At 39.3% G+C, this 24,324-nt stretch overlaps 1 protein-coding gene across 2 annotated transcripts in view; it reads right to left on the reverse strand.

Moving 5' to 3' along the window:
* Positions 1 to 389: 389 nt before the first annotated feature.
* The window catches only part of LOC115780119 (sodium- and chloride-dependent taurine transporter), a 29,081-nt gene continuing 5,146 nt past the window's right edge, over positions 390 to 24,324 (reverse strand). The window contains exons 2-15 of one of the 2 annotated variants that reach the window (XM_030729115.1): positions 20,177 to 20,406; positions 19,958 to 20,092; positions 16,631 to 16,719; positions 15,884 to 16,029; positions 15,587 to 15,719; positions 13,935 to 14,069; positions 13,366 to 13,469; positions 13,131 to 13,255; positions 9,127 to 9,239; positions 7,735 to 7,872; positions 5,853 to 5,955; positions 5,107 to 5,207; positions 4,657 to 4,827; positions 390 to 4,444 (exon numbers count right to left, since the gene is read on the reverse strand). In XM_030729115.1, the coding sequence (XP_030584975.1) occupies positions 4,286 to 4,444; positions 4,657 to 4,827; positions 5,107 to 5,207; positions 5,853 to 5,955; positions 7,735 to 7,872; positions 9,127 to 9,239; positions 13,131 to 13,255; positions 13,366 to 13,469; positions 13,935 to 14,069; positions 15,587 to 15,719; positions 15,884 to 16,029; positions 16,631 to 16,719; positions 19,958 to 20,092; positions 20,177 to 20,405 (1,881 nt within the window). In that variant the 5' untranslated portion in view covers position 20,406 and the 3' untranslated portion in view covers positions 390 to 4,285. The remainder of the gene's footprint in view (positions 4,445 to 4,656; positions 4,828 to 5,106; positions 5,208 to 5,852; positions 5,956 to 7,734; positions 7,873 to 9,126; positions 9,240 to 13,130; positions 13,256 to 13,365; positions 13,470 to 13,934; positions 14,070 to 15,586; positions 15,720 to 15,883; positions 16,030 to 16,630; positions 16,720 to 19,957; positions 20,093 to 20,176; positions 20,407 to 24,324) is intronic. The other variant, XM_030729117.1, reaches the window with a different exon arrangement.

Consider the following 24,324-nt stretch of genomic DNA (forward strand, 5'->3'; position numbering starts at 1 on the left):
TTAAAAATATGAAATTTGAAATCAGGCTGTTCCTAGTTGGGTCTTTGTTTTATCTGATAAGCATTAAGTTTACAGGAGTGACAAAAATGTCTAAATAAGCAGAAAGAAGAAGTGAACTCGAGGTTTTTTTAAAACAAACAAAAAATAAAACCTCTGATATGGTGTAATCTTCTGTTTATTGGGTTTACTTTTGCTGCAAGGGTCAGCTTTTCCAATAAACATCCCAAATTATTTCAAAGGTTCAAACACACACACACACACACACAAACACGCAAACAGACAAAGACTTAGTAGTTAGAAAGTGGGCTTAGTGGCAGTGCTACTGTGTTTCATACCCCTCACAAACGCAACTTTATCGGTCACAAAAAAACAATATTTTGGTAAAAAAATTCAGTTTGATGTGACACACATTTAATAATCAGTGCATTTCAAATGACAAGATGGTTGATAGCAGTTTAGTTTGGTTATGTTTCCAAACTACAAAGCATATTTTTGTGGGGTTTTATTTTAACTGAAGATTTAAATCTTTATTCTTCAGGAAATCACACATTATCGTCTTACTTCAAAGGTTAGTACCACCTTTGGAAAAACAGAATGAAACAAAGTATTCTGCAGTATTGCACAAAGTAAATCATAACTTGTTTATGCTTGTGTTTTGATTTATATAGTTGTACTCCAATGACAGGTTTCAAATATGCAAATATATTTGGAATACAAAAAAGGCAAATGTTACAATCAAAAATAAAACAATGAGAAACTGCAGACTCCAATAAGGATACAAAATAAAAAAGAAAGTACTTTTTATGCAAAAAAAAATCTTCAGAAACATTTACGTTCACATTTCAACATCCGTCGGTAAAAACTTGTGCATCGCTAATGCTGCAGTTTGCTTTAAAATTCAGGATCTTTGAGAATCAGTTAGCTTACGTTAACGGATGTTTTACATAGGCTAACAGCCAGGGAGTGTATGAAGGCAGGAAAGCAGGTACATACTGTAAATATACACTGATGGTAAGCATAATTCAATAGTTACTGTTTCTAGTTCACATTTCCCTTGAAGAATTTTTGTACTAAGAAATATTCCGCCTTGTTTGCAATGCTTCAGGCATTTTTAATGGAACTCTTTGTTAGTTTGGATTTCACTTCTTGAATTCCCACAATATTTAAAAAAAAAACAAAAAAACCTTTAAGCAAATTAAATTGCATTTGCAGATTTTTCCTCACATCATTAATTGCAATTACTTAATTTTTTTTTTTACCTTCGTGCAAAGATTCTTCAGAGAAACCGAGAACCAGATCTGTACAAAAGTTAATGACAGAACAAAACACTGTATCTGTATTAAAATGGGAGGTCAGCAATGGGAGCTGAGCTATACAAAGACGACTTATATATGAAAAGTTGTATGAAAATAGATGTCTGATGTGGATTTGGTTACACAAATCCCTTTTAATGATATCAACTACTTTATTCTATCTGAAGGAATTAAATAAATGGACACAAAGTTGTCAGAGCTTAAATGAAATGAGGCCCTGGAAATGAAATAAAAATGAGGCCCTGGTCTCACTATCACGTCTCATGTGAAGCTGTTGGTCAAAATCCTGCAATGCATGTGTACTGTATAACTGTATGCATGTATGCATCTTGATCTAATTTAATATATTTGCTTATGTCATAAAGTGAAACCAGAGTGTTTTAAAAGTATACCAATTTTAATGGAGAGGCCCCTGAGAGTCCAGAACAAAAAGAAGGCAGTGCATATTTTTTTGGCCTCATCATTTGATATGAAATCAAAATGATAAAATAAAATAAGGTGCTATATAGACTTACATCAAGTAACTATTTTTTTTTGCCTTTGATTGTGGCTAAAATAGGCAGTTAAGGTGTGATTTTCATCTCTGTGTAGCAAAAAACCAATCTAATGGCTTATCAAGCTGGACGAAAACATTAGTTTCAACTGCTACCGTTGTAGCTCTCTGTCACCCAGAGTTAAAAGTGTCATTTTTTTTGGATGCTGGGTTAATGCAGCTATACAGTAGACAAAAGCACTACAAAGAAGGTCCTGAGTGGATGGTCGCTGGTGACACATACACATGGGAAACCCCTTGTTACGCAGATATATTAAAACTCTTTGTAACTGTTACACCCCTCACATCGTTTGCTCTTGGTTGTTAACTGTTCACATCATCAAAAGTATGGCCCCTGTTTTATCAACATGAATGTAATGTAGTTTTGCATGCACGATTGCTAAAACTGAACAGAGTTAAGGACACAGACTCAATGCATCACAGGGCACACGTCATAGGAATGGTTAGCGGGGGTCTGGGTATCACTAGTTTCACTGGTGTCTATGAAAATTTAAGAAAAAGGGCATTCTACTGCAAAAAAATGTGAGATGACCAATCCAAAAATATATTTATAGTATCTGTATTAATTTAGGAGAAAAAGACAGGTTTGAACAGTTGCTGTTAAAAATGAAACTTTTCAGCTCCCAGTTGAAGGGCGGAAAAGAAACACGGTGACCCCAGAAAAGCCCAAACTCAGCCAGCTGCCAAATCTCAGCGTCTGGAACGAGTCAACTGTCAGACACCGGTATATTTGCTGGGAGTCTCTCCCAACCAGTGGTTAACTTGAGTTATTTGTTTAACCACTGGTTGCAGTGCCCTACCGAGCTGGATTTATCCAAAATAAAAAACTCTCTCCTGGTATTTACAGAAGGGAAAAAGCTAAAAACCCAAGAATTACAAACTTATGAATGGAGCCATTATAGAATACCAATTTTCTTGTATATATAAAAATTGACTCACGCCCCTCTGTCTGAGAAAATCAGCTGCATTGTTTGTTTGTATGACGCCTAAGACAGCTGTCAGTAGGAGCACGGCTGAAGAAAACCAAAGACTTTACTACAATAGCTGTCAATGTAGATGTATGGTTTATATAATAGCTTAGTATTTTCACCAGATGAAAGTGTTCCTCCTTCTATGTAAAACTACAGCAATTCAATAGTAAATATCAATAACATTAATTTTAAAAAAATCTAAACACTGACAGAGGAAAAAACTAATAATAATGTGACTTCCTTTGTAGTAAATAAAGCAAATCCAATCCAAACTTTTAAGCCAAGAGTGCCTAGTGCAGTCACTAATGTACTGTAAACTGGTCTAGGACAGAGAACGATAGATAAAGAGATAGATACTGATAGACTGATTAGCCACTACTGTACAGTACATCACGAACAACACAGTCAAGGGTTCAACCTCCACACTTCAAATCCGTTCGCATCTCTCTCTTTGTGCAGGAACAGGTTTCCCCAATGCTCGTTTTCTCTTTGGCCCGTATGACTGTGGAAGATGGGACTATCTGGGCAAAGGTGAATTCAGAGGACTCTATTTTGATAGTCATTATTACCTATTAAGACAGTTTCAATAATATACATTTTCATTGATTATTTTTTCGCTTTTGTTTTGGTTTAAGCTGCAATGGATTTTGTTTTGTTATATTGACCCAAATGTGTTGTAAATATCCATTAAGCTCATTGTTACTGATATTTCAAGTCTATGATTAAAAAAGCCGGCAGTGATAAGGCATGTAACGCTGGTGTTTGCAGACTTGCATTTTTGATATTTTGGCTAAAAAGCTAATAAATCCTCTGATAGCAACACGGCCTCTACTGAGCATAATGGAGTACAATAGACCAAAGCTTAACCCTGTGGAACGTGTCCTCAAAGAAGTACACAAAGTTAATAAAATAACTAGCAAAAAAAAAAAGTAAATAAATAAAAATCCATCAAAGCAGGAAAAAAAAAAAAATCTGTTTTTGGTGATCAGTGCCTATTTTAGGAATTCTCTGTGTAGTGGCTACAAAAGATGATTTGATTCCAAGACTCAATAACCACTTTCTTCTAGAATAATGGCTGGTTATGTGCAAAAGTAGCTGGTGGAACACGACCGGAGGCTGTTGTTGCTAATTTGCCACTTTGCCTTTAAAACAAGAACACAGTGGGATGTGTAGTCACATGAAAACTACTCATAGGAAAAAAACAAAACAAAAAACCAGCTAATTCAGAAATAGATTTGAAATGGGATTGTAACCCTCTTGTGAAAACCACCAACTGCACACTACTTTCAAAACTTTCCTAAAAGATTCAAACATTTTTCTTTAACACCCTTATCAGTCCACCAGACAGAGACAGACAGACAGACAGAAAGCTAGCTAGCTTTAGAAGCATTTTAGAGGACAGGAGAGGGGAGGAGAGCGATCTCATGGAGAGCCTCCACCTCATTCCTTTACATCATGGTTTCTACGATGGTGTGAGTAGGGGCCTTCATCAGTAGGCCCTTGTTCCCATTGGGGTCCAGTGGACAGGAGAGCTCTTTAGGCCCACGATGGTCTGCAGGACGGGAGCTGGCTCCACCACGTACCGGGGCTGCCACCGCCTTAATCCTCTGTGGGAAGAAAGGGGGAAATTAGAAAACTAATGTTCTTACATTACATCTCTTGATGGGCAAGTTACAGGAGAAGAAGAAAGAGGAGAGAGAACCACTGATGAGAAAAGAGGTTTATGAAAGAGTGTTGGCAAATGTCAGACGGAGTGAGCAATAATACAGAAGGCAGAGAAGAGCTAAACAGTTAACAGCCAGATAGCTGATGCACCCACCTCAATGAGTGGCCCATCAGATTGGATGATCTTGATGACAACCACCATGGGGATGCAGATCATGGATGCCAAGGCCAGAGTCCACCCTATTCCAATGGCCCAGTCGGGATACTGGTACAATTTGTTGTATGTCAATGGCTTGTATTTGACCAAAGAGAAGATAAAGCAACCCTGGAGTCGAAGAGGAGCAAAGGTTTAAAATTTACATTTATTTTTAACACTTTTATATCTGGTTATTTGGTAAAATTGAAATTACAATGTTATATCCAGAGCATGGGTATAGCATGGTGAAGTGTCTCTTTGAAACATATGTAAGACAAGCTAATGATGACAGTAGTGCAAATAGTTGAAATTAAAAGAGGAATAAGTTGAATTCATGTCTCAAGTCATTATCTGCAGACTAAATTTAATCAGTGATCTTGGTTTACTGCATATATATACAGCTCTTACCATGCACAGTAAAGGAGTGATCACAGTCCAGCTCCATTTCATCCAAGGATTTGGTTTGTAGCCAATCATGTCCTCAATCGCATCATAGAAATTATCAACGCCTGCGAAGATAACAGAATACTTACTGGCTAACGGCTGTGAAGTACTGCAGCTCAGTTCTGTTACTGTATTGTGTGTAAAGCGCGACAGGCAATCTGAAGCTTTTTTAAAAGGAAGCTTGTTTAAATAAACAGTTTTGATGTTGTTACATAGGCCCCACGCACAAATGAGGGATCTGAAGGCAGAAGTCCTAAACTTTAATCTAATATTGGATTCCAACTGCACAAAACACTTTTACTTGCTATTATTAGTTTTAGATACTGATGCCTCACTATGTTTACAGTGAATATTGTACATTTTCTAGGACAGGGGGCCATAATTAACCCCTGCAAGATATATCATGAAAGGTCTGCCAATTCAAGTCCAACATGTCACAGTTTACAGAGATGGAGCAATTTTACATTTAGACCTCATACTTGAATAAAGGCTGAGCTGCCTCATTATCAGCAATAAGTATAAGTAAGACAGATTTGATGCTTCTACGCAGACCTTTCTGTTCTAAATCTGTATATCAAATAGGTACAATATCAGTAAACTTGTTGCTGTCTGAATACACAATAACATAAGGTCATGTAAACTGACATTAATTAGAGCAGAATTAAGCTTAATCCAGGCATAAAGTACTGCATTATTTATGTGGTGCTCACCATAAACCCAGGCAACAGCTATACATTCAAAGAATGCCACCCACAGAAGGCACACACCGCTCGCTGCATAGTAGTCAAACAGCTGGAAAACATACATGCCACCCTGCAGAAAGAAAACACACAGACTGGGTTTTAAAAAGAAACAGTGTTTGTCCTCATGTCAGACATTTTCACTTCTCTCACATTAAGACAGAACGACCTGCAGACCTGTATTACTCTGGCTTTAAGTGTAGTTTTACTACAAGAATGGGGGGCTTGCTTCACTCTGGTGCACAAGCTACAGGAACACTCACCAAACTATGAAAAGCTGTAAATCATATATGTAATTATTTAACTATCAAAGATTGCTAAGATATATACACAGAGTAAAAAAGGAGTTGAAATATCCACGTCACACAGGTGAGCGTGCACACATGTGTCCAGTGTTATTCATAGGAATCCTAAATTTAAATCAGGCCAATGCAGCCATAAAAAGATATCGGGGGGGGGGGGGGGGGGGGCTGGGACAGAAAACTGAACAACAGGAGGGTGAGTACAGAAACAATACTCAAATGATGGCGTATGAGAAAAAGAGGACTGAAGAATAAAAGCATGAACTGGCAGCATGAGGAGAAAGAGGCTTGTGTTATATAAAAGGGCTACTTTGCTTTTTGTACAATTACTGAGCAACCTGTGGATGTTCATCTAAGGGTTTCCTGCTAAGTTTAAAGTTTTTTTTCCCAGGAAATCACTTTTAACTTAAGGAAAATTGGTTATTATGCATTTCTAAACAAAAACATTTAAACTGGGTAATCAAGGACAGTGGCAACAGACATGTCCAAAAAAATACTTGACTCACACAAACACAGTACAAAATACACAATTTTTAAAAAGGGAGTTGTCATAGTAATTCTACTGAGTCAGGGTTGAGACTTAGTGAAAGCCATTTTCTAATTCTACTTTTCAGTGACATATAACGTTGGTCTAATGTAGAGTGACATGTGTCTACTCAGACTTAACAATCTACTAAACTACAGACCTTTAGATGTTAAGTTCTTATGGTTTAACTAGGACTCGGTGCACACGAATTAATAATGCTTTCGTGCATGTTCAAAATGTCAAAACTTGCAAAGGTTCAATAGTCCTCTCTCACAGAGCGGCAGGTATGAAGAGCTCAGGTTTAACAATAATGGTTCTATTTTGAGTGTAAAACTCGGCGTGTCAGGGGGCCAACGGCCACAACACCAGGAAGCTGCTGTATCAGGACCAGCGCACTGATACTTGACAAAATGTCAGCAGAAAGAAGGGTCTGTTGCTACAGGTGTGTTAATACAATTAGGCAAGAACTGCCAGAAACCCAATTTACAAGATAAAAAAGCTGGAAAAAAAAAACTAAAAAAAAAAAAAAAAGACAATCAACTGAAATGATACTTAAAGGAAGAAGATTTGTAACAAGTCTTTGGAGGAGGCGAGTGAGAGAACACTGAAGCAAAAGATTTGGAAAAGCTATATCAAGTCTACTGTATCTATTAATACCAGATGAGGGAAGGGAAGTTCTCATGACTTGACAGTATAAATAGCTCCCTGTCATATCTTTAGGGATCGACACTAATAGCTGTCTGAACACTGTTTTTCCTGGAGTATTGAGTTGGGAGCTGGAGCCTGAAATGAGGTCAGCAACCACAGTATATGTATACAATTATCAGGGGGAGCAGCAAACATGTGGAGAAATACTGCAGAGTGATTCATTTCTGAAGTGCTGTTTTTATGGTTCACAGCACTAAAGGCATCAGAGTTTGACTGTTTTCTAATGGTTATCCTGATCCTGAGCATCTTAAAAGTGCTCCGGCCACGATCGCTGGCTCTTTCTTTCTTTTGTGTTCATTTTCCATTGTGTTGTTACCTTGGTAACCATGGTGAGTCCAAGCACGTAGCTGATGCAGCAGATAATAGCGATGAAGACCTCTCTGCGGTAACCCTTCCTTAGGAAGGACGGATACAGATCCACCAGTGATGTGATCTGCCCTTCCACCTCCACAAACTGCCAGGGAACACAGAGATACAATGGTGTTAATCAAAAAAGGATAAATGCGTATCTGTTGGAAGCATGTATGGGTCCTTTTAATGTCCTTTTGTGAAAGAGCATGAAAGACTCCCTGCATTGTTAAATAGTGAAACATCATGGCTGTGATTTGGCACCACTGTGTGATGTGGTTGTGTAAAATTTCACCCACTGAATGGTCAGTGCCTATTTTAACGAGTTTTAAATTGTGGTACAGTGTAATATGAACTCATGTCAGGAGCCAAAAATAGGGCAACGCTCTTCATGACCTTAAATTTTTTTTTCCCCTCAGGATCTGACTGTCAGTGCAAAGTTTGACTGTAAAGCCTCAAAGAGTCCAAAGAACAATATTCAGCCACAGATGGCCTCAACTGTGGTGAGTGTCACCATGCCACCGTGCACCCACTTAAAGCACACTGATAAGAAAGGACTTTTTTTGGCCACTCCAGAGCCGAATGCAGCTCTGGCCTATCTCCAGTGGCTCTCCTGTGGCTTTGACTAAAAAGAAAGAAAAAAAAAATACATATGTAGAAAGGAGGAAAATTCATTTTTAACATTTAAAAAAGAAAGAAAATCATCAACTAAAATGTTCATCCTAGCCTACCTCAATAGCGGTGGCTAGCATGGATAAACATGAATGCATGGCTCCCCATCAGTCAGTGCTTAGCATTCACCATCCCCGCCAGGTTTGACTCCTTGTAACTTTGCCAATATTTCAGAATAAATTCCAAATTAAATGGTAACAGCACTGAAGGAAGTGACAGAAATCCAACATGGCAGAATGTGAGAACGGGACTTCCCGCAAGTGATCTAAAACTAGCAGCTGAGCTCAGAGCGGTTCAAAGGTTCACAGGGAGATGACCTTGAAAGTGCAATGCGAGCCTGTTTGTTTTGTTTTTTTAGAATTAGGCCAGAATTTATAGCTTGCATAATCATTACTTAATTTTTAATTATGTAATTAGTGTTTGGCCTATTAATGAATACTATATGATGACTTTTTGTCTATATTTATGCACAATAACAGACCACAAAATATGCCACAAAAGCCTTTTTTTGTTTAATTCTATTGTTACGCAGGCTGTTTATGCGGTTACCAATGAGCAGTTTAATGTTTTGCTTATGGGCACCTTAAAAATAGCTGACAATTTTAAGTGTTATCAGCATTTCCTTTTATGGTGAACCTCCTGAAGCTCCAACAGTCAGCCATGTGCGAAAGTTTGTTTTTCCTCTAACCTGACTGTCGAGGCCAAGCAGCAGCAGCATAATGAAGAAGAGAATTGCCCAGAGTGTAGGAAAAGGCATCATGGTTACAGCCTTGGGGTAGGCAATGAAAGCCAGGCCTGGACCTGCAGAGGAGAGGGGAAGGGGGTACGAGCAGAAAGAAGGGTGTGGGGGGGGTAGGGCAACATTAGAATCATATGATAAACTCATCTGATCTGCATCCCTATGGGGAGAAAAAGAAGCCCCAAACAATGGAGACGCAGAACAAGATATGAACACATGATCAACAATTGACTATAATGCTGGGAACAATTATTTGCTTCAGTCTTATTAATTTGTACTGAGGTATTGTAACAAGAATGTACTAACAAGAAAGTATATGTAATACACATACTTACTTCTTATAAACACATTATGGCACACTACAAGTTGTATGCACTCAACACACAACAGTTTCATATCATTAACAATGGTGTATTACAAGGAATTCTTACAATAAAGGAAACAGAAGAATAAATCCATATGGAGTATGACATTAAATGCACATTTTTTTAGCATAATGTAACTGCATCTCTGTGGAAGTAAGTAAATCATGAAGCATTCTGTAAATGGATGCATGCACATCAAGTAATAGGATATAACTGGTACATGGGTTATGGAGAACAAAGTTACCAAAAAGACCATACAATACCACAACACTGCAGCAAAATGGAACCTGTTTAAAGTCTGTTTGATTCACTTTCACTTGCTAAAAAAGACAAATCAACAACTTCAACCCAAGCCATTTTGCATTCCTGACTGAAATAAGCACAACCCTTTTCTATAAGGAATGCAAAATGCCCATTGCAAAACAGCAGCAGATGCAAACTGAGTGGTCAAATAAAAAGTGAATGCTTTTTTTTTTTTCCCCCTTTTTCTTTTTCATGAGGTCTAATTTGACTTGCTACATTGGGAACTGTAAAACAGAAGTCACGGAACAAAGAAGCAGCTGTAACAGCAAAACAGCATTGTAGCTGATGGCATGGTATGTCAATATGTTCCATTTTTGTAGCAAATTATGATGAGGCATCCAACCAAACACCACGTTGACTCAAAAAACAAACAAAATAAAAACAAACAGCCCCCCCCCCCCCCCCCAAAAGAAGAAAAAAGATGCACACCACCTTTTCCATCTCTGATGCTAACATATTATTTATTAACTCAGTGAAACTATTTGATTAGTCATTACTACAATATTGACAAAGCTGCATTTTTACAGCATCTATATCTATATCTATATATATATATATATATATATATATATATATATATATATATATATATATATATATATATATATATATATATATATATATATATATTTTTTTTTTTTTTTTTTTTTTTTCTTTTTCCTTCATTTTTTTAAACATTGAAGTCAACAGAAGCCATGTCATGTGCACCACAGTATTCTCTGGGTATTCAGTCAGCACAATCTGTCATGCAGAAAACATTCAAACAGGCGGGCTTATTTCTTATGATTCTGAGATTTATATAACTTGCTTGCCTGGGTGGGTTTGATGACCACGCAAAGGTTCTAATACCCGTATTCTGCTGTCTACATAGCCTTCTGTGTTCTTAGACCCACAAACATGGACAGACTCTCTAAGGCATGAAAACCCTACCTCTTTGTGCGATGATATGCAGGGTGCTCAATTCAATTCCTCTGACCAGCACTTCCACTCTACTTCCCTGTGGAGCATCAACCCACTCACCAAACAACACTGATCTTTGAGAGTTCTGAAAACCTCACCATTTGGTTGGCACTAGCAGTGGGTAATGTATATACATACACTTATTGCCAAAAGTATTCGCTCATCTGCCTTCACACGCATATGAACTTGAGTGACATCATATTCTTAATCCACAGCGTTTAATGTGATGTGGGCCCACCCTTTGCAGCTATTACAGCTTCAACTCTTCCAGGAAGGCTTTCCACAGAGACCGCAGTCTCTGCTCATCCCAAAGATGTTCCATCGGGGTGAGATCAGGACTCTTCTGCACCAAATTTCGCTCATCCATGTCTTGTTGGAAGAGGAAGGGGCCATCCCCAAACTGGTCCCGCAAAGTTGGGAGCACGAAAGACTCCATCCATCAAAATTCCAGATGGAGAAGTGTGATACCTCACTCCATAGAACACATCTCCACTTCTCTAGAGTGCACTGGTGGCGTGCTTTGCACCACTGAATCACTGCAACACATTCATATTGTTCTTGGTGATGGAAGGCTTGGATGCAGCTGCCATGGAAACCCATTCCATGAAGCTCTCTACACACTGTTCTTGAGCTGATTTGAAGGCCACATGAAGGTTGGAAGTCTGTAGTGATTGACTCTACAGAAAGTTGGTGACCTCTGTGCACTATGACCCTCAGCATCCACTGACCTCGTTCTGTGAGTTTAAATAGCCTAACACTTCTGAGTTGCTCTCACTCCCAGTTACTTCCACTTTATTATAATCCCACTAACAGCTGACTGTGGAATATTTAGCAGTGACTGGACTTGTTGCACAGGTATCATCCTATCACGGTACCACGCTGGAATTCACTGAGTAGTGTAGAAGCAGTCTGCATGCCTAGGTGCTTGGTTTATACACCTGTGGCCATGGAAGTGACTGGAACACCTAAATTCAATAAAACTTTCCTTTATGATAAAGCTTATAGTTAGGGCTGGATCAGGTGACCCTGAACCATCCCTTAGTTATGCTGCTGTAGGCCTAGTCTGCTGGGGGGTTCACATAATGCACTGTTTCTCATTCACCTTATTTACTTTGTTTATACTCCACTCTGCATTTAATCATTAATTGATATTAATCTCTGGCTCTCTTCCACAGCATGTCTTTTCTCTCCCCTCAGCCCAACCGGTCGCGGCAGATGACCCCCCCTCCCTGAGCCTGGTTCTGCTGGAGGTTTCTTCCTGTTAAAGGGAGTTTTTCCTTCCCACTGTCACCAAGTGCTGCTCACAGGGGGTCGTTCTGACTGTTGGGTTTTCTCTGTATTATTGTAGGGTCTTTACCCACAATACAAAGCACCTTGAGGCAACTGTTTGTTGTGATTTGGCGCTATATAAATAAAATTGAATTGAATTGGATGGTGAGGGAATACTTTTGGCAATATGTTATGTTGTTGTTGTTGTTTTAGTTGGCGGATCATGGGGCAGAGATAAAACCTGAGCTTCTGCAGAGCATTTGATTATTGTTATAGATTAGATTTCCAGTTTGTGCCTCATTTGAGATAAAACAAGTTGCTTTATGTTCCTTTTGTATGTTTAAGTTACACACATAAAACAATCAAAGCTTCGAGCCATTTCCAAAAAGACCTCAATCTCACGTGGCTGTGAAAACACCTGCTCTAGAATCAAGGTCTTTTTTTTTGTTTTAAATAAACACCTTGTTAATTTTGTTGTTATTCTATTACTATAGCTGATGGCTGTGGACAAAGTGATTAGACAGGACAAAACAGGTAAAGGTTCTGGCTCTTGCTACTAGGATAAATACAGTTAATAAATAATGGAAAGAACCAAGAACCACATATGCCAATGTCACGCAAAGAATAATGAAAAAGAAACCACAATGATGGTGACGTCAGTCTCTTGTGTGCACAAAAGAAACAATTCAGAACTAAAACTGTGATATCACATTTAAGTCATCACGCTGGCACAAGATCTACAGTATCACAATCAAGCCTCGACTCTCTCTCAGCCCCAACTTGCTTCATTCCAATGAGTACCAACAAATTAATTTTCTGACAGTCTGCTGTTGTCAAGGAGTGTTTGATTGCGGAAGCTTCCATATTCTGATGCCGTCATTTGAGAATAATCAGCGAATCCGTTCAATTCCAAATTTCAACTCAGTTCAAAACTGAACGTAGAGTCCAATTCTCATTCAGGTTTCGTTGCTGTTTTTCTTCATAATTACTATTGTTTTATTTGTTAACCAGGAAGCAGCGCCCACCATCACTGCCGCCTTTACAGAACCCTCGTACCTGACTCTGCCACATCAGCAATGTCCACCCCTTGCTCTTGTGCCATGAAGCCCAGGACGGAAAATATTGCGAAGCCAGACACAAAACTGGTACCACTGTTGAGGGCTCCCAGCAGCAAACAGTCCCTATGTCACACATATGTCATGAGGAGGATTTGTTAATGAACACACAAGGATCCCTTTACCCCCCCTCTCTCCCCTATCCCTAACCCACTCACTGAAAACTAATGCCTCACCTGTAGCAGTTGTATTTGTACTTGTTGTAGCTCCCCAAGGACGTCATGGCACCCAAACAGATGGCATAGGAGAAGAAGATCTGGGTGCCAGCATCAATCCACACCTACCAAGAAGGGAGTAGGGACAGAAAGGCTAAGGCCTGCTGATGAGGGGGAGTTTAGGGGGACTATGTACAGTGAAACAACTGGGATAAAACTGGCAGATAAAATTGTGTTTTTGATGCTATGCTTGTGTGAGGAACCAGGTTTGGGCTGGTTACTTGGTTCCATTTGTTTATGAAAAGTCTTTTTTTTTGCTTTGCTTTTGTCACACTTTACAAATCAGTGCCCATGTTTCCATTTTATAGGAACTTGTCATGCCATTGTTCAACCAAAAAGAAGGCGATTTATTCTAGTATCGCCTTATTTTAGTATTTCTTTTAAACCACAGTTGCATTTTTATCAATTAGGCATGTGGAAATTAAGTATGGTTGTTTTCCATATCAGCAAACAGACAGGCGGGTGGTCAAACTACTGACGGAAAGCTATAACAGGGTTTTCTTGCTCATGCACCACTGAGCGACACCTACCTCTGGGTCCTTCAGCCGAGCGAGGTCAGGATACAGGTAGAACTTGATGCCCTCGGTAGCACCTGGCAGTGTCACACCACGAATCAAAAGCACAATGAGCATGACAAACGGGAACGTGGCTGTGATGTAGACCACCTGTAGGGGAGAAAAGCAAGCTCAAACATTTTGGAGACAAACAAAATGATCCAGTTTAAATAATTGTTTTACAGTTAACATGTATAAGCTGGTTTATCAAACTTTTTTTTTTTCACGCGTGTTTTATTTTGCCAGCTAGCTGATACTCTGGCTTTATTACAGCATCGTTACATTATTAAAAGTTTTATAAGTGTCTGAACTCTTTGAATTATGACAACAGACCACAGGTGGTCCCTTAAAGCGATAGTGGTGTGCCGGGATCTCTTATGTGGAAAACAGTGACCAGACTTGGCCTCGCAGGAGTGACAGTGTTACTAGAATTGCAACTTGGATCAACCACAAAGTATAAATCAGGCCAGTGCAATCAATAAAGAGTGTTAGGGCTATAAAAAGAGCCATCTGGGATTGATTGCCTTTGGTCTTGGAGCAAGATGTTGCTCTTGTTATTGTAGTAGCAATTTAACACGGTCTGAAATGTTCCCTGTATGCAAACACCCAAGACTCCATTTATCCTGCAGTACTGTACTGTATTAGGCTGGAAGTGAACTGTCTTCTTTTGAAGTTAATGTTGGAAACAGGAAAAATTGGATAAAGATTTCAGCATAAAGAATTCAGCAAATTTGATAAAGGCCAAATCAAGACAACCGGGTCAGAGCATCTCAGAGCTCGGCCATGAGTCCAAGAAAGGTTTGAGGAACACACCAAAATGTTCACAGCATTTGGCATCCTCCAAACTTCCAAGATCCTCCAAGGCCTTATTTTGACCAAGCATCTGTGTGCCATACTAGAACCGTGCACCCTGCAGGATTTAAGATTTGCTGCTAATGACTCAGTGCCTGATGGAATAGGAGAGTTCATGTCTGAACAGGTCAAAAATATTTTGGTAGCACAGTACACAATATAAGGCTAGTGGCTCATCAGAGTAGATGTTGCATTCAGTCATAGTAATGTATAATTACAGTCTAAAAATTGTTAGGTCAGTTCTTGAGATGTTGAAGCATCAAATATCAATTTTGATACTTATTTCTACTCTTTTACTCTCGCTGTCATCTTTTTAATGAGCTGTTTGAGCTGATGTGTTCTGTTAAAATCAAGCTTGGTTTTGTGATTAAAAAATATAAATAAATGTTAGCTAACCTAGCTTATTTCCAACCCTATCTGTGACCTTAACTGCAATGTGGCAACAATTCTATTACATCATATCACTTCATTTTTGATAAGGAGCTTAATAGAACATCTCCATAGTGAAGTATAAATACTTCAGCAGAATACATATCTATTTGTTTAAGCAAATCATACTATGAGGCACAGAGGTAAACTTCTAGACTTCTTTCTGAGTTACTACATTCTGCATAGCAGTATAATAAGCAGTAATACCATAACATTTAAAACATCAACTAGGACACCAAAGACATAAAAGTCAGTCCCTGTATTAGAAGAGGAACAAAGTCTTTCAAAACACTGCAAAAGACAATCAGTGATGAAGCAATGAATGCTGGACACTACAGAATATTTACCTTTCCAGTGGATTTGACGCCCTTCCAGATGCAGAAGAAGCAGATGACCCACACGAGCAGTAAACACAGGGCCAGGTCCCATTTAATAGGACCCATCTCCTCTATTCCACTGGAGATACCCAGTACATTACGTCTGCAACAACAAACAAATACACTTCTGTAGATGTGTGTGTCTGCAGGCTGCCGGCGTAACTGCTCATTTTCTACCTCACCTTCACTGAACTGTGTACATGCCAAAGAATGCAGAATTGTCTGTAGTTATGCAAGTATGCAGGTGTGTGGTTTTATGTAACTTACTCCCAGAACTCAGTGACGGGGGAGGTGAAGTTGGAGGCGTTGGCAGCTACCCAGAAGGTTTTGTTCTTGCGGTAGGTGTCCTCAATGCAATGATCAGTGTTCCAGGGCTGATTGCACTTGGCCCAGGGTAGCTCAGGTTGAAAACACTGGAATATAACAAAAAAAAAGATATATATATATATATATATATATTTTTTTTTTTTTTTTTTTTAAATGCATTATTATTATTTATTATTATTATTAGTGTATTCATGTTCTGGTAGCAAATTATGACCTTTTGGTCAAGTCTTTGTGCAGCTATTGGTGAGCATGAGTTTGCACAAATATTACATCCCAATATGCACTGATGTACATATTAGTGGAATATAGTCTACATTCTTTTATCTTTTAATTAGTCTCTGCACTGTATATTTTGTAATTTTGTAATATTGTGCTATAGTTATAGCTCTAATATCTCTGTATATTTGCAATTTGTATACTTGTATATTGTCTTATAGTTTTTATACTTGTTTGTTTTTTTCTGTACGCACGAAGTACCGCAGCAATTTCCTAAGGCTGTGAACCTGTTCACCCATATGGCAATAAAAACCTTCTGATTCTGATTCTGATTCTGATCCCAGTTAGCTGGTACAGTACTGCCCTGACATACATCCTCCATTATCTCTACTGTAAATAATACAAGACTGAAATTAGTGGAAAAAGAAATGAAATTGAATATTGAACGACTGCCCCCCCCCTCAAACCTACCTGGAACAGGTAGTAGAGGCCCCAGGCCAGGATGACAATGTAGTAGATGTTTAGCAGGGACACAATCACAATGGAAGCGTAACCAATACCTGGAGAGAAGAGAGAGGTTGAGGGGATTAAAGAAGACCTGAACGGAGGTTCAGTGTATCATCAAACTTCAACTTATACAACACATCCAAATATCACACCCTTTGTGATATTTTAATGACTTTTTTAACTTCCTTCCAAAAGTTTCAGTTTCAACACATTAGTTTCTTGTATAAGAGGAAGAGATTTAATACTAAAGTTTGATTGGCCAGAAAAGAGGATATAAAAATGAGTGCTAGAGATGTTAGAAACGGGTTGAGAAACCATTTGAAGTCTAAGCAGAACGAACTCTATGGGAAAATTATGTAAAGCCCAAGATGGCAGCTGCATGCATGTCCCACCCCTCCCCTGAGAAAAAGACAACTTGAAAAGAAAATTACCAGGATGAGATATAAACACTGAACTGGTAGTATCAATTCAATTTTCACACAGTAGTTAGTCTTTACAGATTATATCATATAGTACAGTGCAGCTGTTAAGAGCTAAAGAAATCATTTGTATATTGTTTAACCTTCACTTTTAATTACAGTAGTCTAACAAGTTTTATTGCATCAGTACTGGCCTTGAATGACTTGAATGAGCTGATGGTAAACACTTATGCCTCCACTACACAAGGACATAAAGACAAGAAAAACTCTGCCCGTTCCCTCAAATGAGAACAGATGTTGGAACTGGGATTTGGATCAAGATTTGCACATGGATTAGGTTCTAGGTTAGAGGTCACCAGTGGTCCTCAGAAGTATTAGAAGAAGCTTTGTGTGCTTTTGTACACACAGCCGACTGAGGCCACTCATCCAAATTAATGTCCTTCAACGTCAATGGCCTTCTGTGTGTGTGTGTGTGTGTGTGTGTACATACGTGCGCATGCACGTCTGTGTTGTGAACTGCCTGCATAAACTCATTTGCCATCTGTGTCTGTGTGTGTTAATGAATGCATGGAATACTTTAACATTGTATCACATTCTTTTAATCACTGAACTAATGGGCGGCATCCCAGCCTTCAGCCTAAACACAGAGACATGCACATATTCATAAACACACACACACACACACACACACACACACACACACACACACACACACACACACACACACACACACACACACACACACACACAGTGTCTTGGATCACATGGTACGCTGCAGATCAAACAAAACAGTGTCCTCCTCCATGATGTCATATCCTGTGCTCATCTGCTGACCTTAGAAGACCTCATATTAATATAAATATTTTTTATGTTTGTTTTTGGAGGTTTTTTTGTTTGTTTTTTTTTTGTCTGACATCGTGTTCCTGTTCTTATCCTTCCAGCCCTAATAATCTTCAGTTTACACAGTCAAAGTAATTTATTGGTGTAAGATTTCTAGAATCAATTTGTATAGTTGCACTCACAACTTCTTGCTGTTTTTCTTCTTCTTTGGAAGAAATTTGAGCTCTGGCACAGCAGAAATGACGTCCCTGTTCTTAATGCCACCTGCACCACCTGCATCACCTGCATCACCTGCATCACCCTGGGTTTCAGATTTCTGAAACCAAGCTAATCAAATGTAATCTCACTTCAAATCCACAATATAATATATTACCACAACAACAACCTCCCCCCATTAAGTCCAATCTATGCTTGCACATTTGTGCAAACATAAACTCTTTTTTCTACTTCCTTTTTCTATTTCCTTTTTTTTTTGCTTTCATTTCTTCCATTTATTTTCTCCTTGTTTAAACTGTTCTTCATACTTTTCTAAGCCTTCTACTGCAGACCTCTCTCTTCTGTTTCACTAATTTCCTAATTTTACTCTATTTTGTATTTCCATCCATGCATCGTTTCTTTTTCCCCCTCTTTTTTCTATCTCCCTTTATTCCCTTCACTCTCTCTACTCTTCTCCATTCTAACCTCTCTCTCCTCCTTTAATTCTCTCTCCACCTTTTCCTGCTCTTTGTCAATCCATCTGTCTGCTCCTCAGATCTGTCTGCTCCCCCCCCCCCCCCCCCCTCTCTTTCTTTTTTCCTCTCTCTCTGTCTCTCATCATCTCTCTGATGTGTTTCTGAGCTGTTGCCATAGCAACGTGTGATTCAGGACACTCTGTACACCATCTTGAGTGTGTGTTTGATATGTGTGTGTGTACGAGACAGCGAGAGGATAATGTGTCTGAAAAGAAGAATGTGTGTATGTGAAAGCAAGAATAGCAGGACAAGTAAATAATTACGATCATGAAAAGAAAGGAATGTGCTCATAGCTCCGCTGAACTAAATCTATGAATGTATTTGAGAAATAATGAGAGTTAATGCACAATTGCTGAATATGATGGAGCAGTACGAATATTACAAAGGAGATTTAACAAAATGACTGTTCGGAACAAAAGAGACAGGGACCTCGTTCGGCTGGTAGTAAACAGAGGAGAGGGGGAGGTGAGAAGAACCGGTGAAGGAAACGAAGACAGGGAAGCGGAGATGTCCAGGACTGAAGACGAGCGAAGAGGGAGAAAATAATATAGAAGAAATTTAATAGGAGGAGAGAGGGAGAGGTTAGAATAAAAAGAGAGAGAGAGAGTAGGGATCAGATAAAAAAATAACTACAGAGGAACTATCAGAGTACACTGAAGATATGCTTCTTGGCAGGTGTGGGTCAGAGAAGGCTAAAGCACAATAGAGTCCTCAGTATGTTGGTGTAGCAGTGCAGGTTGGCTGCCTGGTAACAGCTGCAGGGTAAAGTCTCAGCAGTCCGATTGGAGGAAAACCTGGTGTGACTCAGCCTTATGTTACATAGCCATTCCTGAGTGGAAAAACAGAGGTCTGGAAAAAATCTTTGGTTGGATATGGAAAGGCTGTGCTCTGCACTCATCAGTTAAATTGGTGGGCTTTCACAAGAAGGGGAGGTGGGTGAAGCTGAAGGCACAGGTACAGGTGCACCACAACATTTATCGTATACACGATAATACAAACATAGTTTTTCAGTCAGTAACCCTGGAAGCCTGGTCTTATGATGAGCATTACAATACAAAAAGATTTAGATGAAATCGTTATGGCGGTGTGTCTGAAATGACTGATTCCATAAGTAAGTCCTCATGAGACAAGACACACCTGAGACACAGTTAATTAGGGTGAATACTCCATCCACCCACCATCGTAACCTCCACACAAGTTCATTAATTTTAGAATTGACATTGTGGTTTCATGGTTGCCCAGAATGTGATTCTTCCCAAGAATAAGATCATTAATAGAGGATCTAGTTAGGGGCTACATACCAGTAAAGATGGGACAGAGCTTCTCCCAGCAGGTGATGCCACCCTGAGAGGTGAACTGACCCAGTACGACCTCCAGGAAGAAGACTGGCAAACCTCCACCAAACAGGAAAATGAAGTAGGGGATGAGAAATGCACCTAGATGGAACACATATGTGTAAAAATATTATCCTCATGAATAGACTTTTGTTCATAAATTGTTGTGGTATTTTAAAGCCTTACCTCCACCATTTTTATAGCAGAGGTATGGGAAACGCCAGACGTTCCCTAAACCAACAAAGCCACCAGCAACAGACAGAACAAAGTCCAGCTTGCTGGCCCACTTCTCTCTCTGCGGGTGTTTGCCCTCCGCCTCGTCCTCGGGCCGGGTGCCAGGGCTCTTACCTGGAGACGGCTTCAGAGTGTCCTTATGGAAATCTTTCAGACACTGAAGTTTCTCTTTTTGAGCCATTCTACAGAAACAAGAGACAACGAACAGATTAAGTCAGATCTGCGTTCATTAAAAAGAAAGAACTGTGAGACTGAGTAGCAGTTGAAAAATACATCAAGATTAAAATGCAACCGATTATGGTTTTCATGATCAAAAACAAAAACAACCCCAAAAAAGAAACAAATTAGTACAGGCCAGGAAACTGCTTAACAGTTAAGATTCAGGAAGCTGTACAATTATCATCCACTTCAGATGTTATGATCCCACTGAATGACTATTAATAGACACTAATTGGGTGAGGCATGCTCCATTTTTATCAGGTATAATCAGCAAATGACCAAGAATATCTAGGAGACCTGTTGTGGTCACGTGAGTGGATACGTGGCACTGGTAACACACACACACACACACAAAAAGAGTTTAAAGATGTTGTTCAAACTGTGGAAGTGTTTCTTTTTTAAACTCTCACTGAGTGGTTTTGTTGCCTAATCCTTATGACCAAATAGCACATAATTAAAAAAAAGCCAGTAAAAATAAACAGGAAGTCGAAAGCTAAAACTGATCAGAGCCAAGATAAAAAGATTTAAATCTATGTTAACGTGTTTAAGATGAAGCAGAAATACTAAAGGCGTCCTTCCCCAGCACTTCTTCATTGAAGCTATTTAATATGACACTGCGATTGTAACTCTTATTGTGCACAACCAATGACACAATCATAGCTGTAAATTTCCATCCAGCAATGGCAACGAGGGACACAAAGACAGTCAGGGGAGAGGCTGACACCTCAGTAGTCAGCAGATGTCTGTCACTGTAGAAAATGTCACATCTATCTCTTTCCACTGAAGGCTGCTGCACCTTCGACTTCTTTGTCTTCATTGTTCATTCTCAGTGTGACTTTCAGGATGATATTTACAGACGGTAACATCGAGGACAGGACTACGTTTCAGACAAACCCGCTGTGGCTTCTTCTGCTGTCTGCAGTTATCTGACCATTTAAAGTGGTATCATTTCCCTGTTTGTCCATTTCTGTATAGATGGGCCAAACGAGGTTGGTAAGAATGCACCACTCTGATGATTCGATTGGATGTTGGATCCTGTTATGTTCAGTTTAGAGGCTTTTATTGCAACATAACGTATTGTTGCCAGTTCCACTGATATTATTTCATCTCACCTGTCTGTGTGTGTGCATGCATGTATGGGTATGTGTGTAAGTGTGTATGTGTGTCAACAACTCTCTCAATGAGCAGAAATGAGACTAGTGCAATTAAGTTAGGTGAATCATGGGAATAATTATTACATAGTTGGTCCTGATACCAAGTCAGTAAATTTAGATTCTTGGATGCATTTATTTCTCACATTGCATTTTTCAAAGTTAGTAACCGATGACTCAGCACATAAAAGGATGATTCCCAGCCCCTTATTAATTTAACTTCCTTTAGTAAGTTAATTAATAATTCAAGGAGGACAGCACTGGCTTTATGTTAGTTTTGTGTGAGTGTCTCCATGTGAGAGAGAGAGAGGGAGCAAGTATTTCCTGCTTGGCGAGACAAAGGGCTCTTAACAGAACTAGATATGTAATATTAATTCCAGTAAATATTTGGATTAAGACATTAAATTGAAAAAGGAAAAACAGCTAGCAGACATAAAAGGACACCCTGTGACACAGCAATATGCTGTGTTGCATTGCTGTGTCACAGGAATCAACACAAACTTTATATAAAAACACCTGAATGAACTGATTCGGGGAGGGAAGCCATCTGCCTAAACCAGCTGGGGTGAGGGGAAATTAAAGAGATAAAAGAAAAGCACTTTACCAGATTAAAATGTTGAGCTGTGCTCTGTTGCGTATTAACAGTTCTCTTGGAAATGAGTAGTTGTAGTAGTTGGGCATCATTCAGCGTTAAAATACTTCGACACACTGGGCACTTCTTGTATGGGCGGTGAGTTTGCAACCCCCCTTTTTTAAGCCTTGGATATACTTTGCTGCAGACACAAACAGTCTTCAAGTTCGATGCAGATTGATTTAGTGCATAAACACATGAGCACGCAGGTGTACAGCTGTGACAGTCAAAGTGGAACTGTTGCTTCTTTGTGTTGAAATGAATTCAGTAACGTTGTCTCATTAGTGAATATTTTTAATAAAATTATTTATGTTTTACTGAACAAAGTGAGCAGAAATTCCTTGAAGTGACCGCTGTATTTCCCAGTGAGGTGTCGGTGAACATGCAGGACTACACTCGCTCACCAAGTGTTTCAAGTCATTTGTTCACAGGAAGGTCATTGTTTTCTGACCTAATTCATCATGTTGTTACACTTACAAAGACATATGAACACAAACGCACACCTTCAAGTTCCCAGCAGGGCCAGTGCACAAACTTCCTTGCATTGGAAAAGCTTATAGAGAATCAAGTCTTTCATCCTTTTGCTGCAAGGGAATTATGCATGTTTACTGATTCGTACTTTACAGTGAATGTAAAGTCTGAGTGACAGTCAGTGATAATCTGCTGGGAACTACAGACCAGCATAAAAAGAGAAGAAGAGGACGAAGAAGAGGACTTGACAGTCATAAAAGTACTACTCTCCAGCTTTCAGCTAGGAAACCATTAAAATATTATGAAAAATAAGAAATGGAATTTGGCATGAATATCATGATAACCAGCTTCTTTAACTAGAAGTGCTGCCAGTAAATATAATTCTGGTCAAGCACTGAATGATTTGTTGAACACATTCCAGTGATTCAGCATGCTACTGTGAACTGGCTTGAACATCACTGGAAACCAGGATCTGATGTGAATGTTTGCTGGGCACCTCCAGGATTAGGTCTTCTGGGCACATTAACTGCATTTAAATCCTTGGGCTGAATAAGAACACTGACGCGATGTATACTCAGTCTGCCCTGGGAGTGCTTCAGGATGATGTGGCAGAGGGGCAAAGCTATCTTGTGTAGTCTGCTTCCACTACAAACTTGGACCCAGATAAGCGGTGGAAAATAGAAGTAATTGAGAGGTGAGCTTGTGTAGCTGTAGCTGCCCCGGCTGACCATCCCAGGAAAAAGGCACCACTTCAAAAAGGCTGAACAGAATCTGCAATCGAGAGGTTTTTGGGGCTGGTTGTCAGATGAGGAATTTACAGACAGAACAGACTTTCTTTTGAAAGCTGTGAAGGCAATGAAAGAAGTCAGAGCTGCTATTCACAGAAATCCTGTTGCTGTTGCATAATTGCCTACAACACGACTGCCACAGTTAGACTGGTCTTGGGAACCACAGTGAATTGTGGGATGATTTAAAGTTCAGGCCAAGAGTTTGGTGCACAACAGAGACCCATTGTCTGGTGCTAGTGTTTGTGAGGGTGTGATCACTGGACCCAGACCCTGGAGATGCATTCAGTGACCACACATACTTGCTACACTCCCAAAGTACTTACATAACACACTCTCCTATTTTTAGATCATGTACATTTCCACTGGCCTGACTTCCTATTAAATCCACTCGCCCCTCGTTTCTGTTTCAAATTTCTTTCACTCCTCCGGTCCATTTTTTTTTATCCTCTTCATCTTCTGTTCAAGTCTTCTTTCATTTTCATCAAATCTTGAGTTTAACTAGTATGTCAATATTGTGCGTCTCATTAATTTCAAATAAGCTATTTAGGCCATTCACCCTATTTTTTTTTTTTATAATAACTGATTAGGATCATTGGATTTAGGGCATAAGGATGACAGATGCAAATATTTTGCCATTGACTAGAGACAAGATTGGATGTTTTAGTAACAAAATAAACAGCAGTCTTCCAAACACTCTGGGATGCTCCACAATGAGTTCTCTGCCTTTCTTCTATTACTTTGTTTGACCTGCTTTACTTCTTCCATGTTTTGCTTTTAGTTTTGCTAAATTTTGTTCATTATCTATCCTTAATGCTTTCCTAGAGTCTGCACCCCCCCACA

This window comes from Archocentrus centrarchus, chromosome 5 (assembly GCF_007364275.1).
Source record: "Archocentrus centrarchus isolate MPI-CPG fArcCen1 chromosome 5, fArcCen1, whole genome shotgun sequence".
NCBI classification, from domain to species: Eukaryota; Metazoa; Chordata; class Actinopteri; order Cichliformes; family Cichlidae; genus Archocentrus; species Archocentrus centrarchus.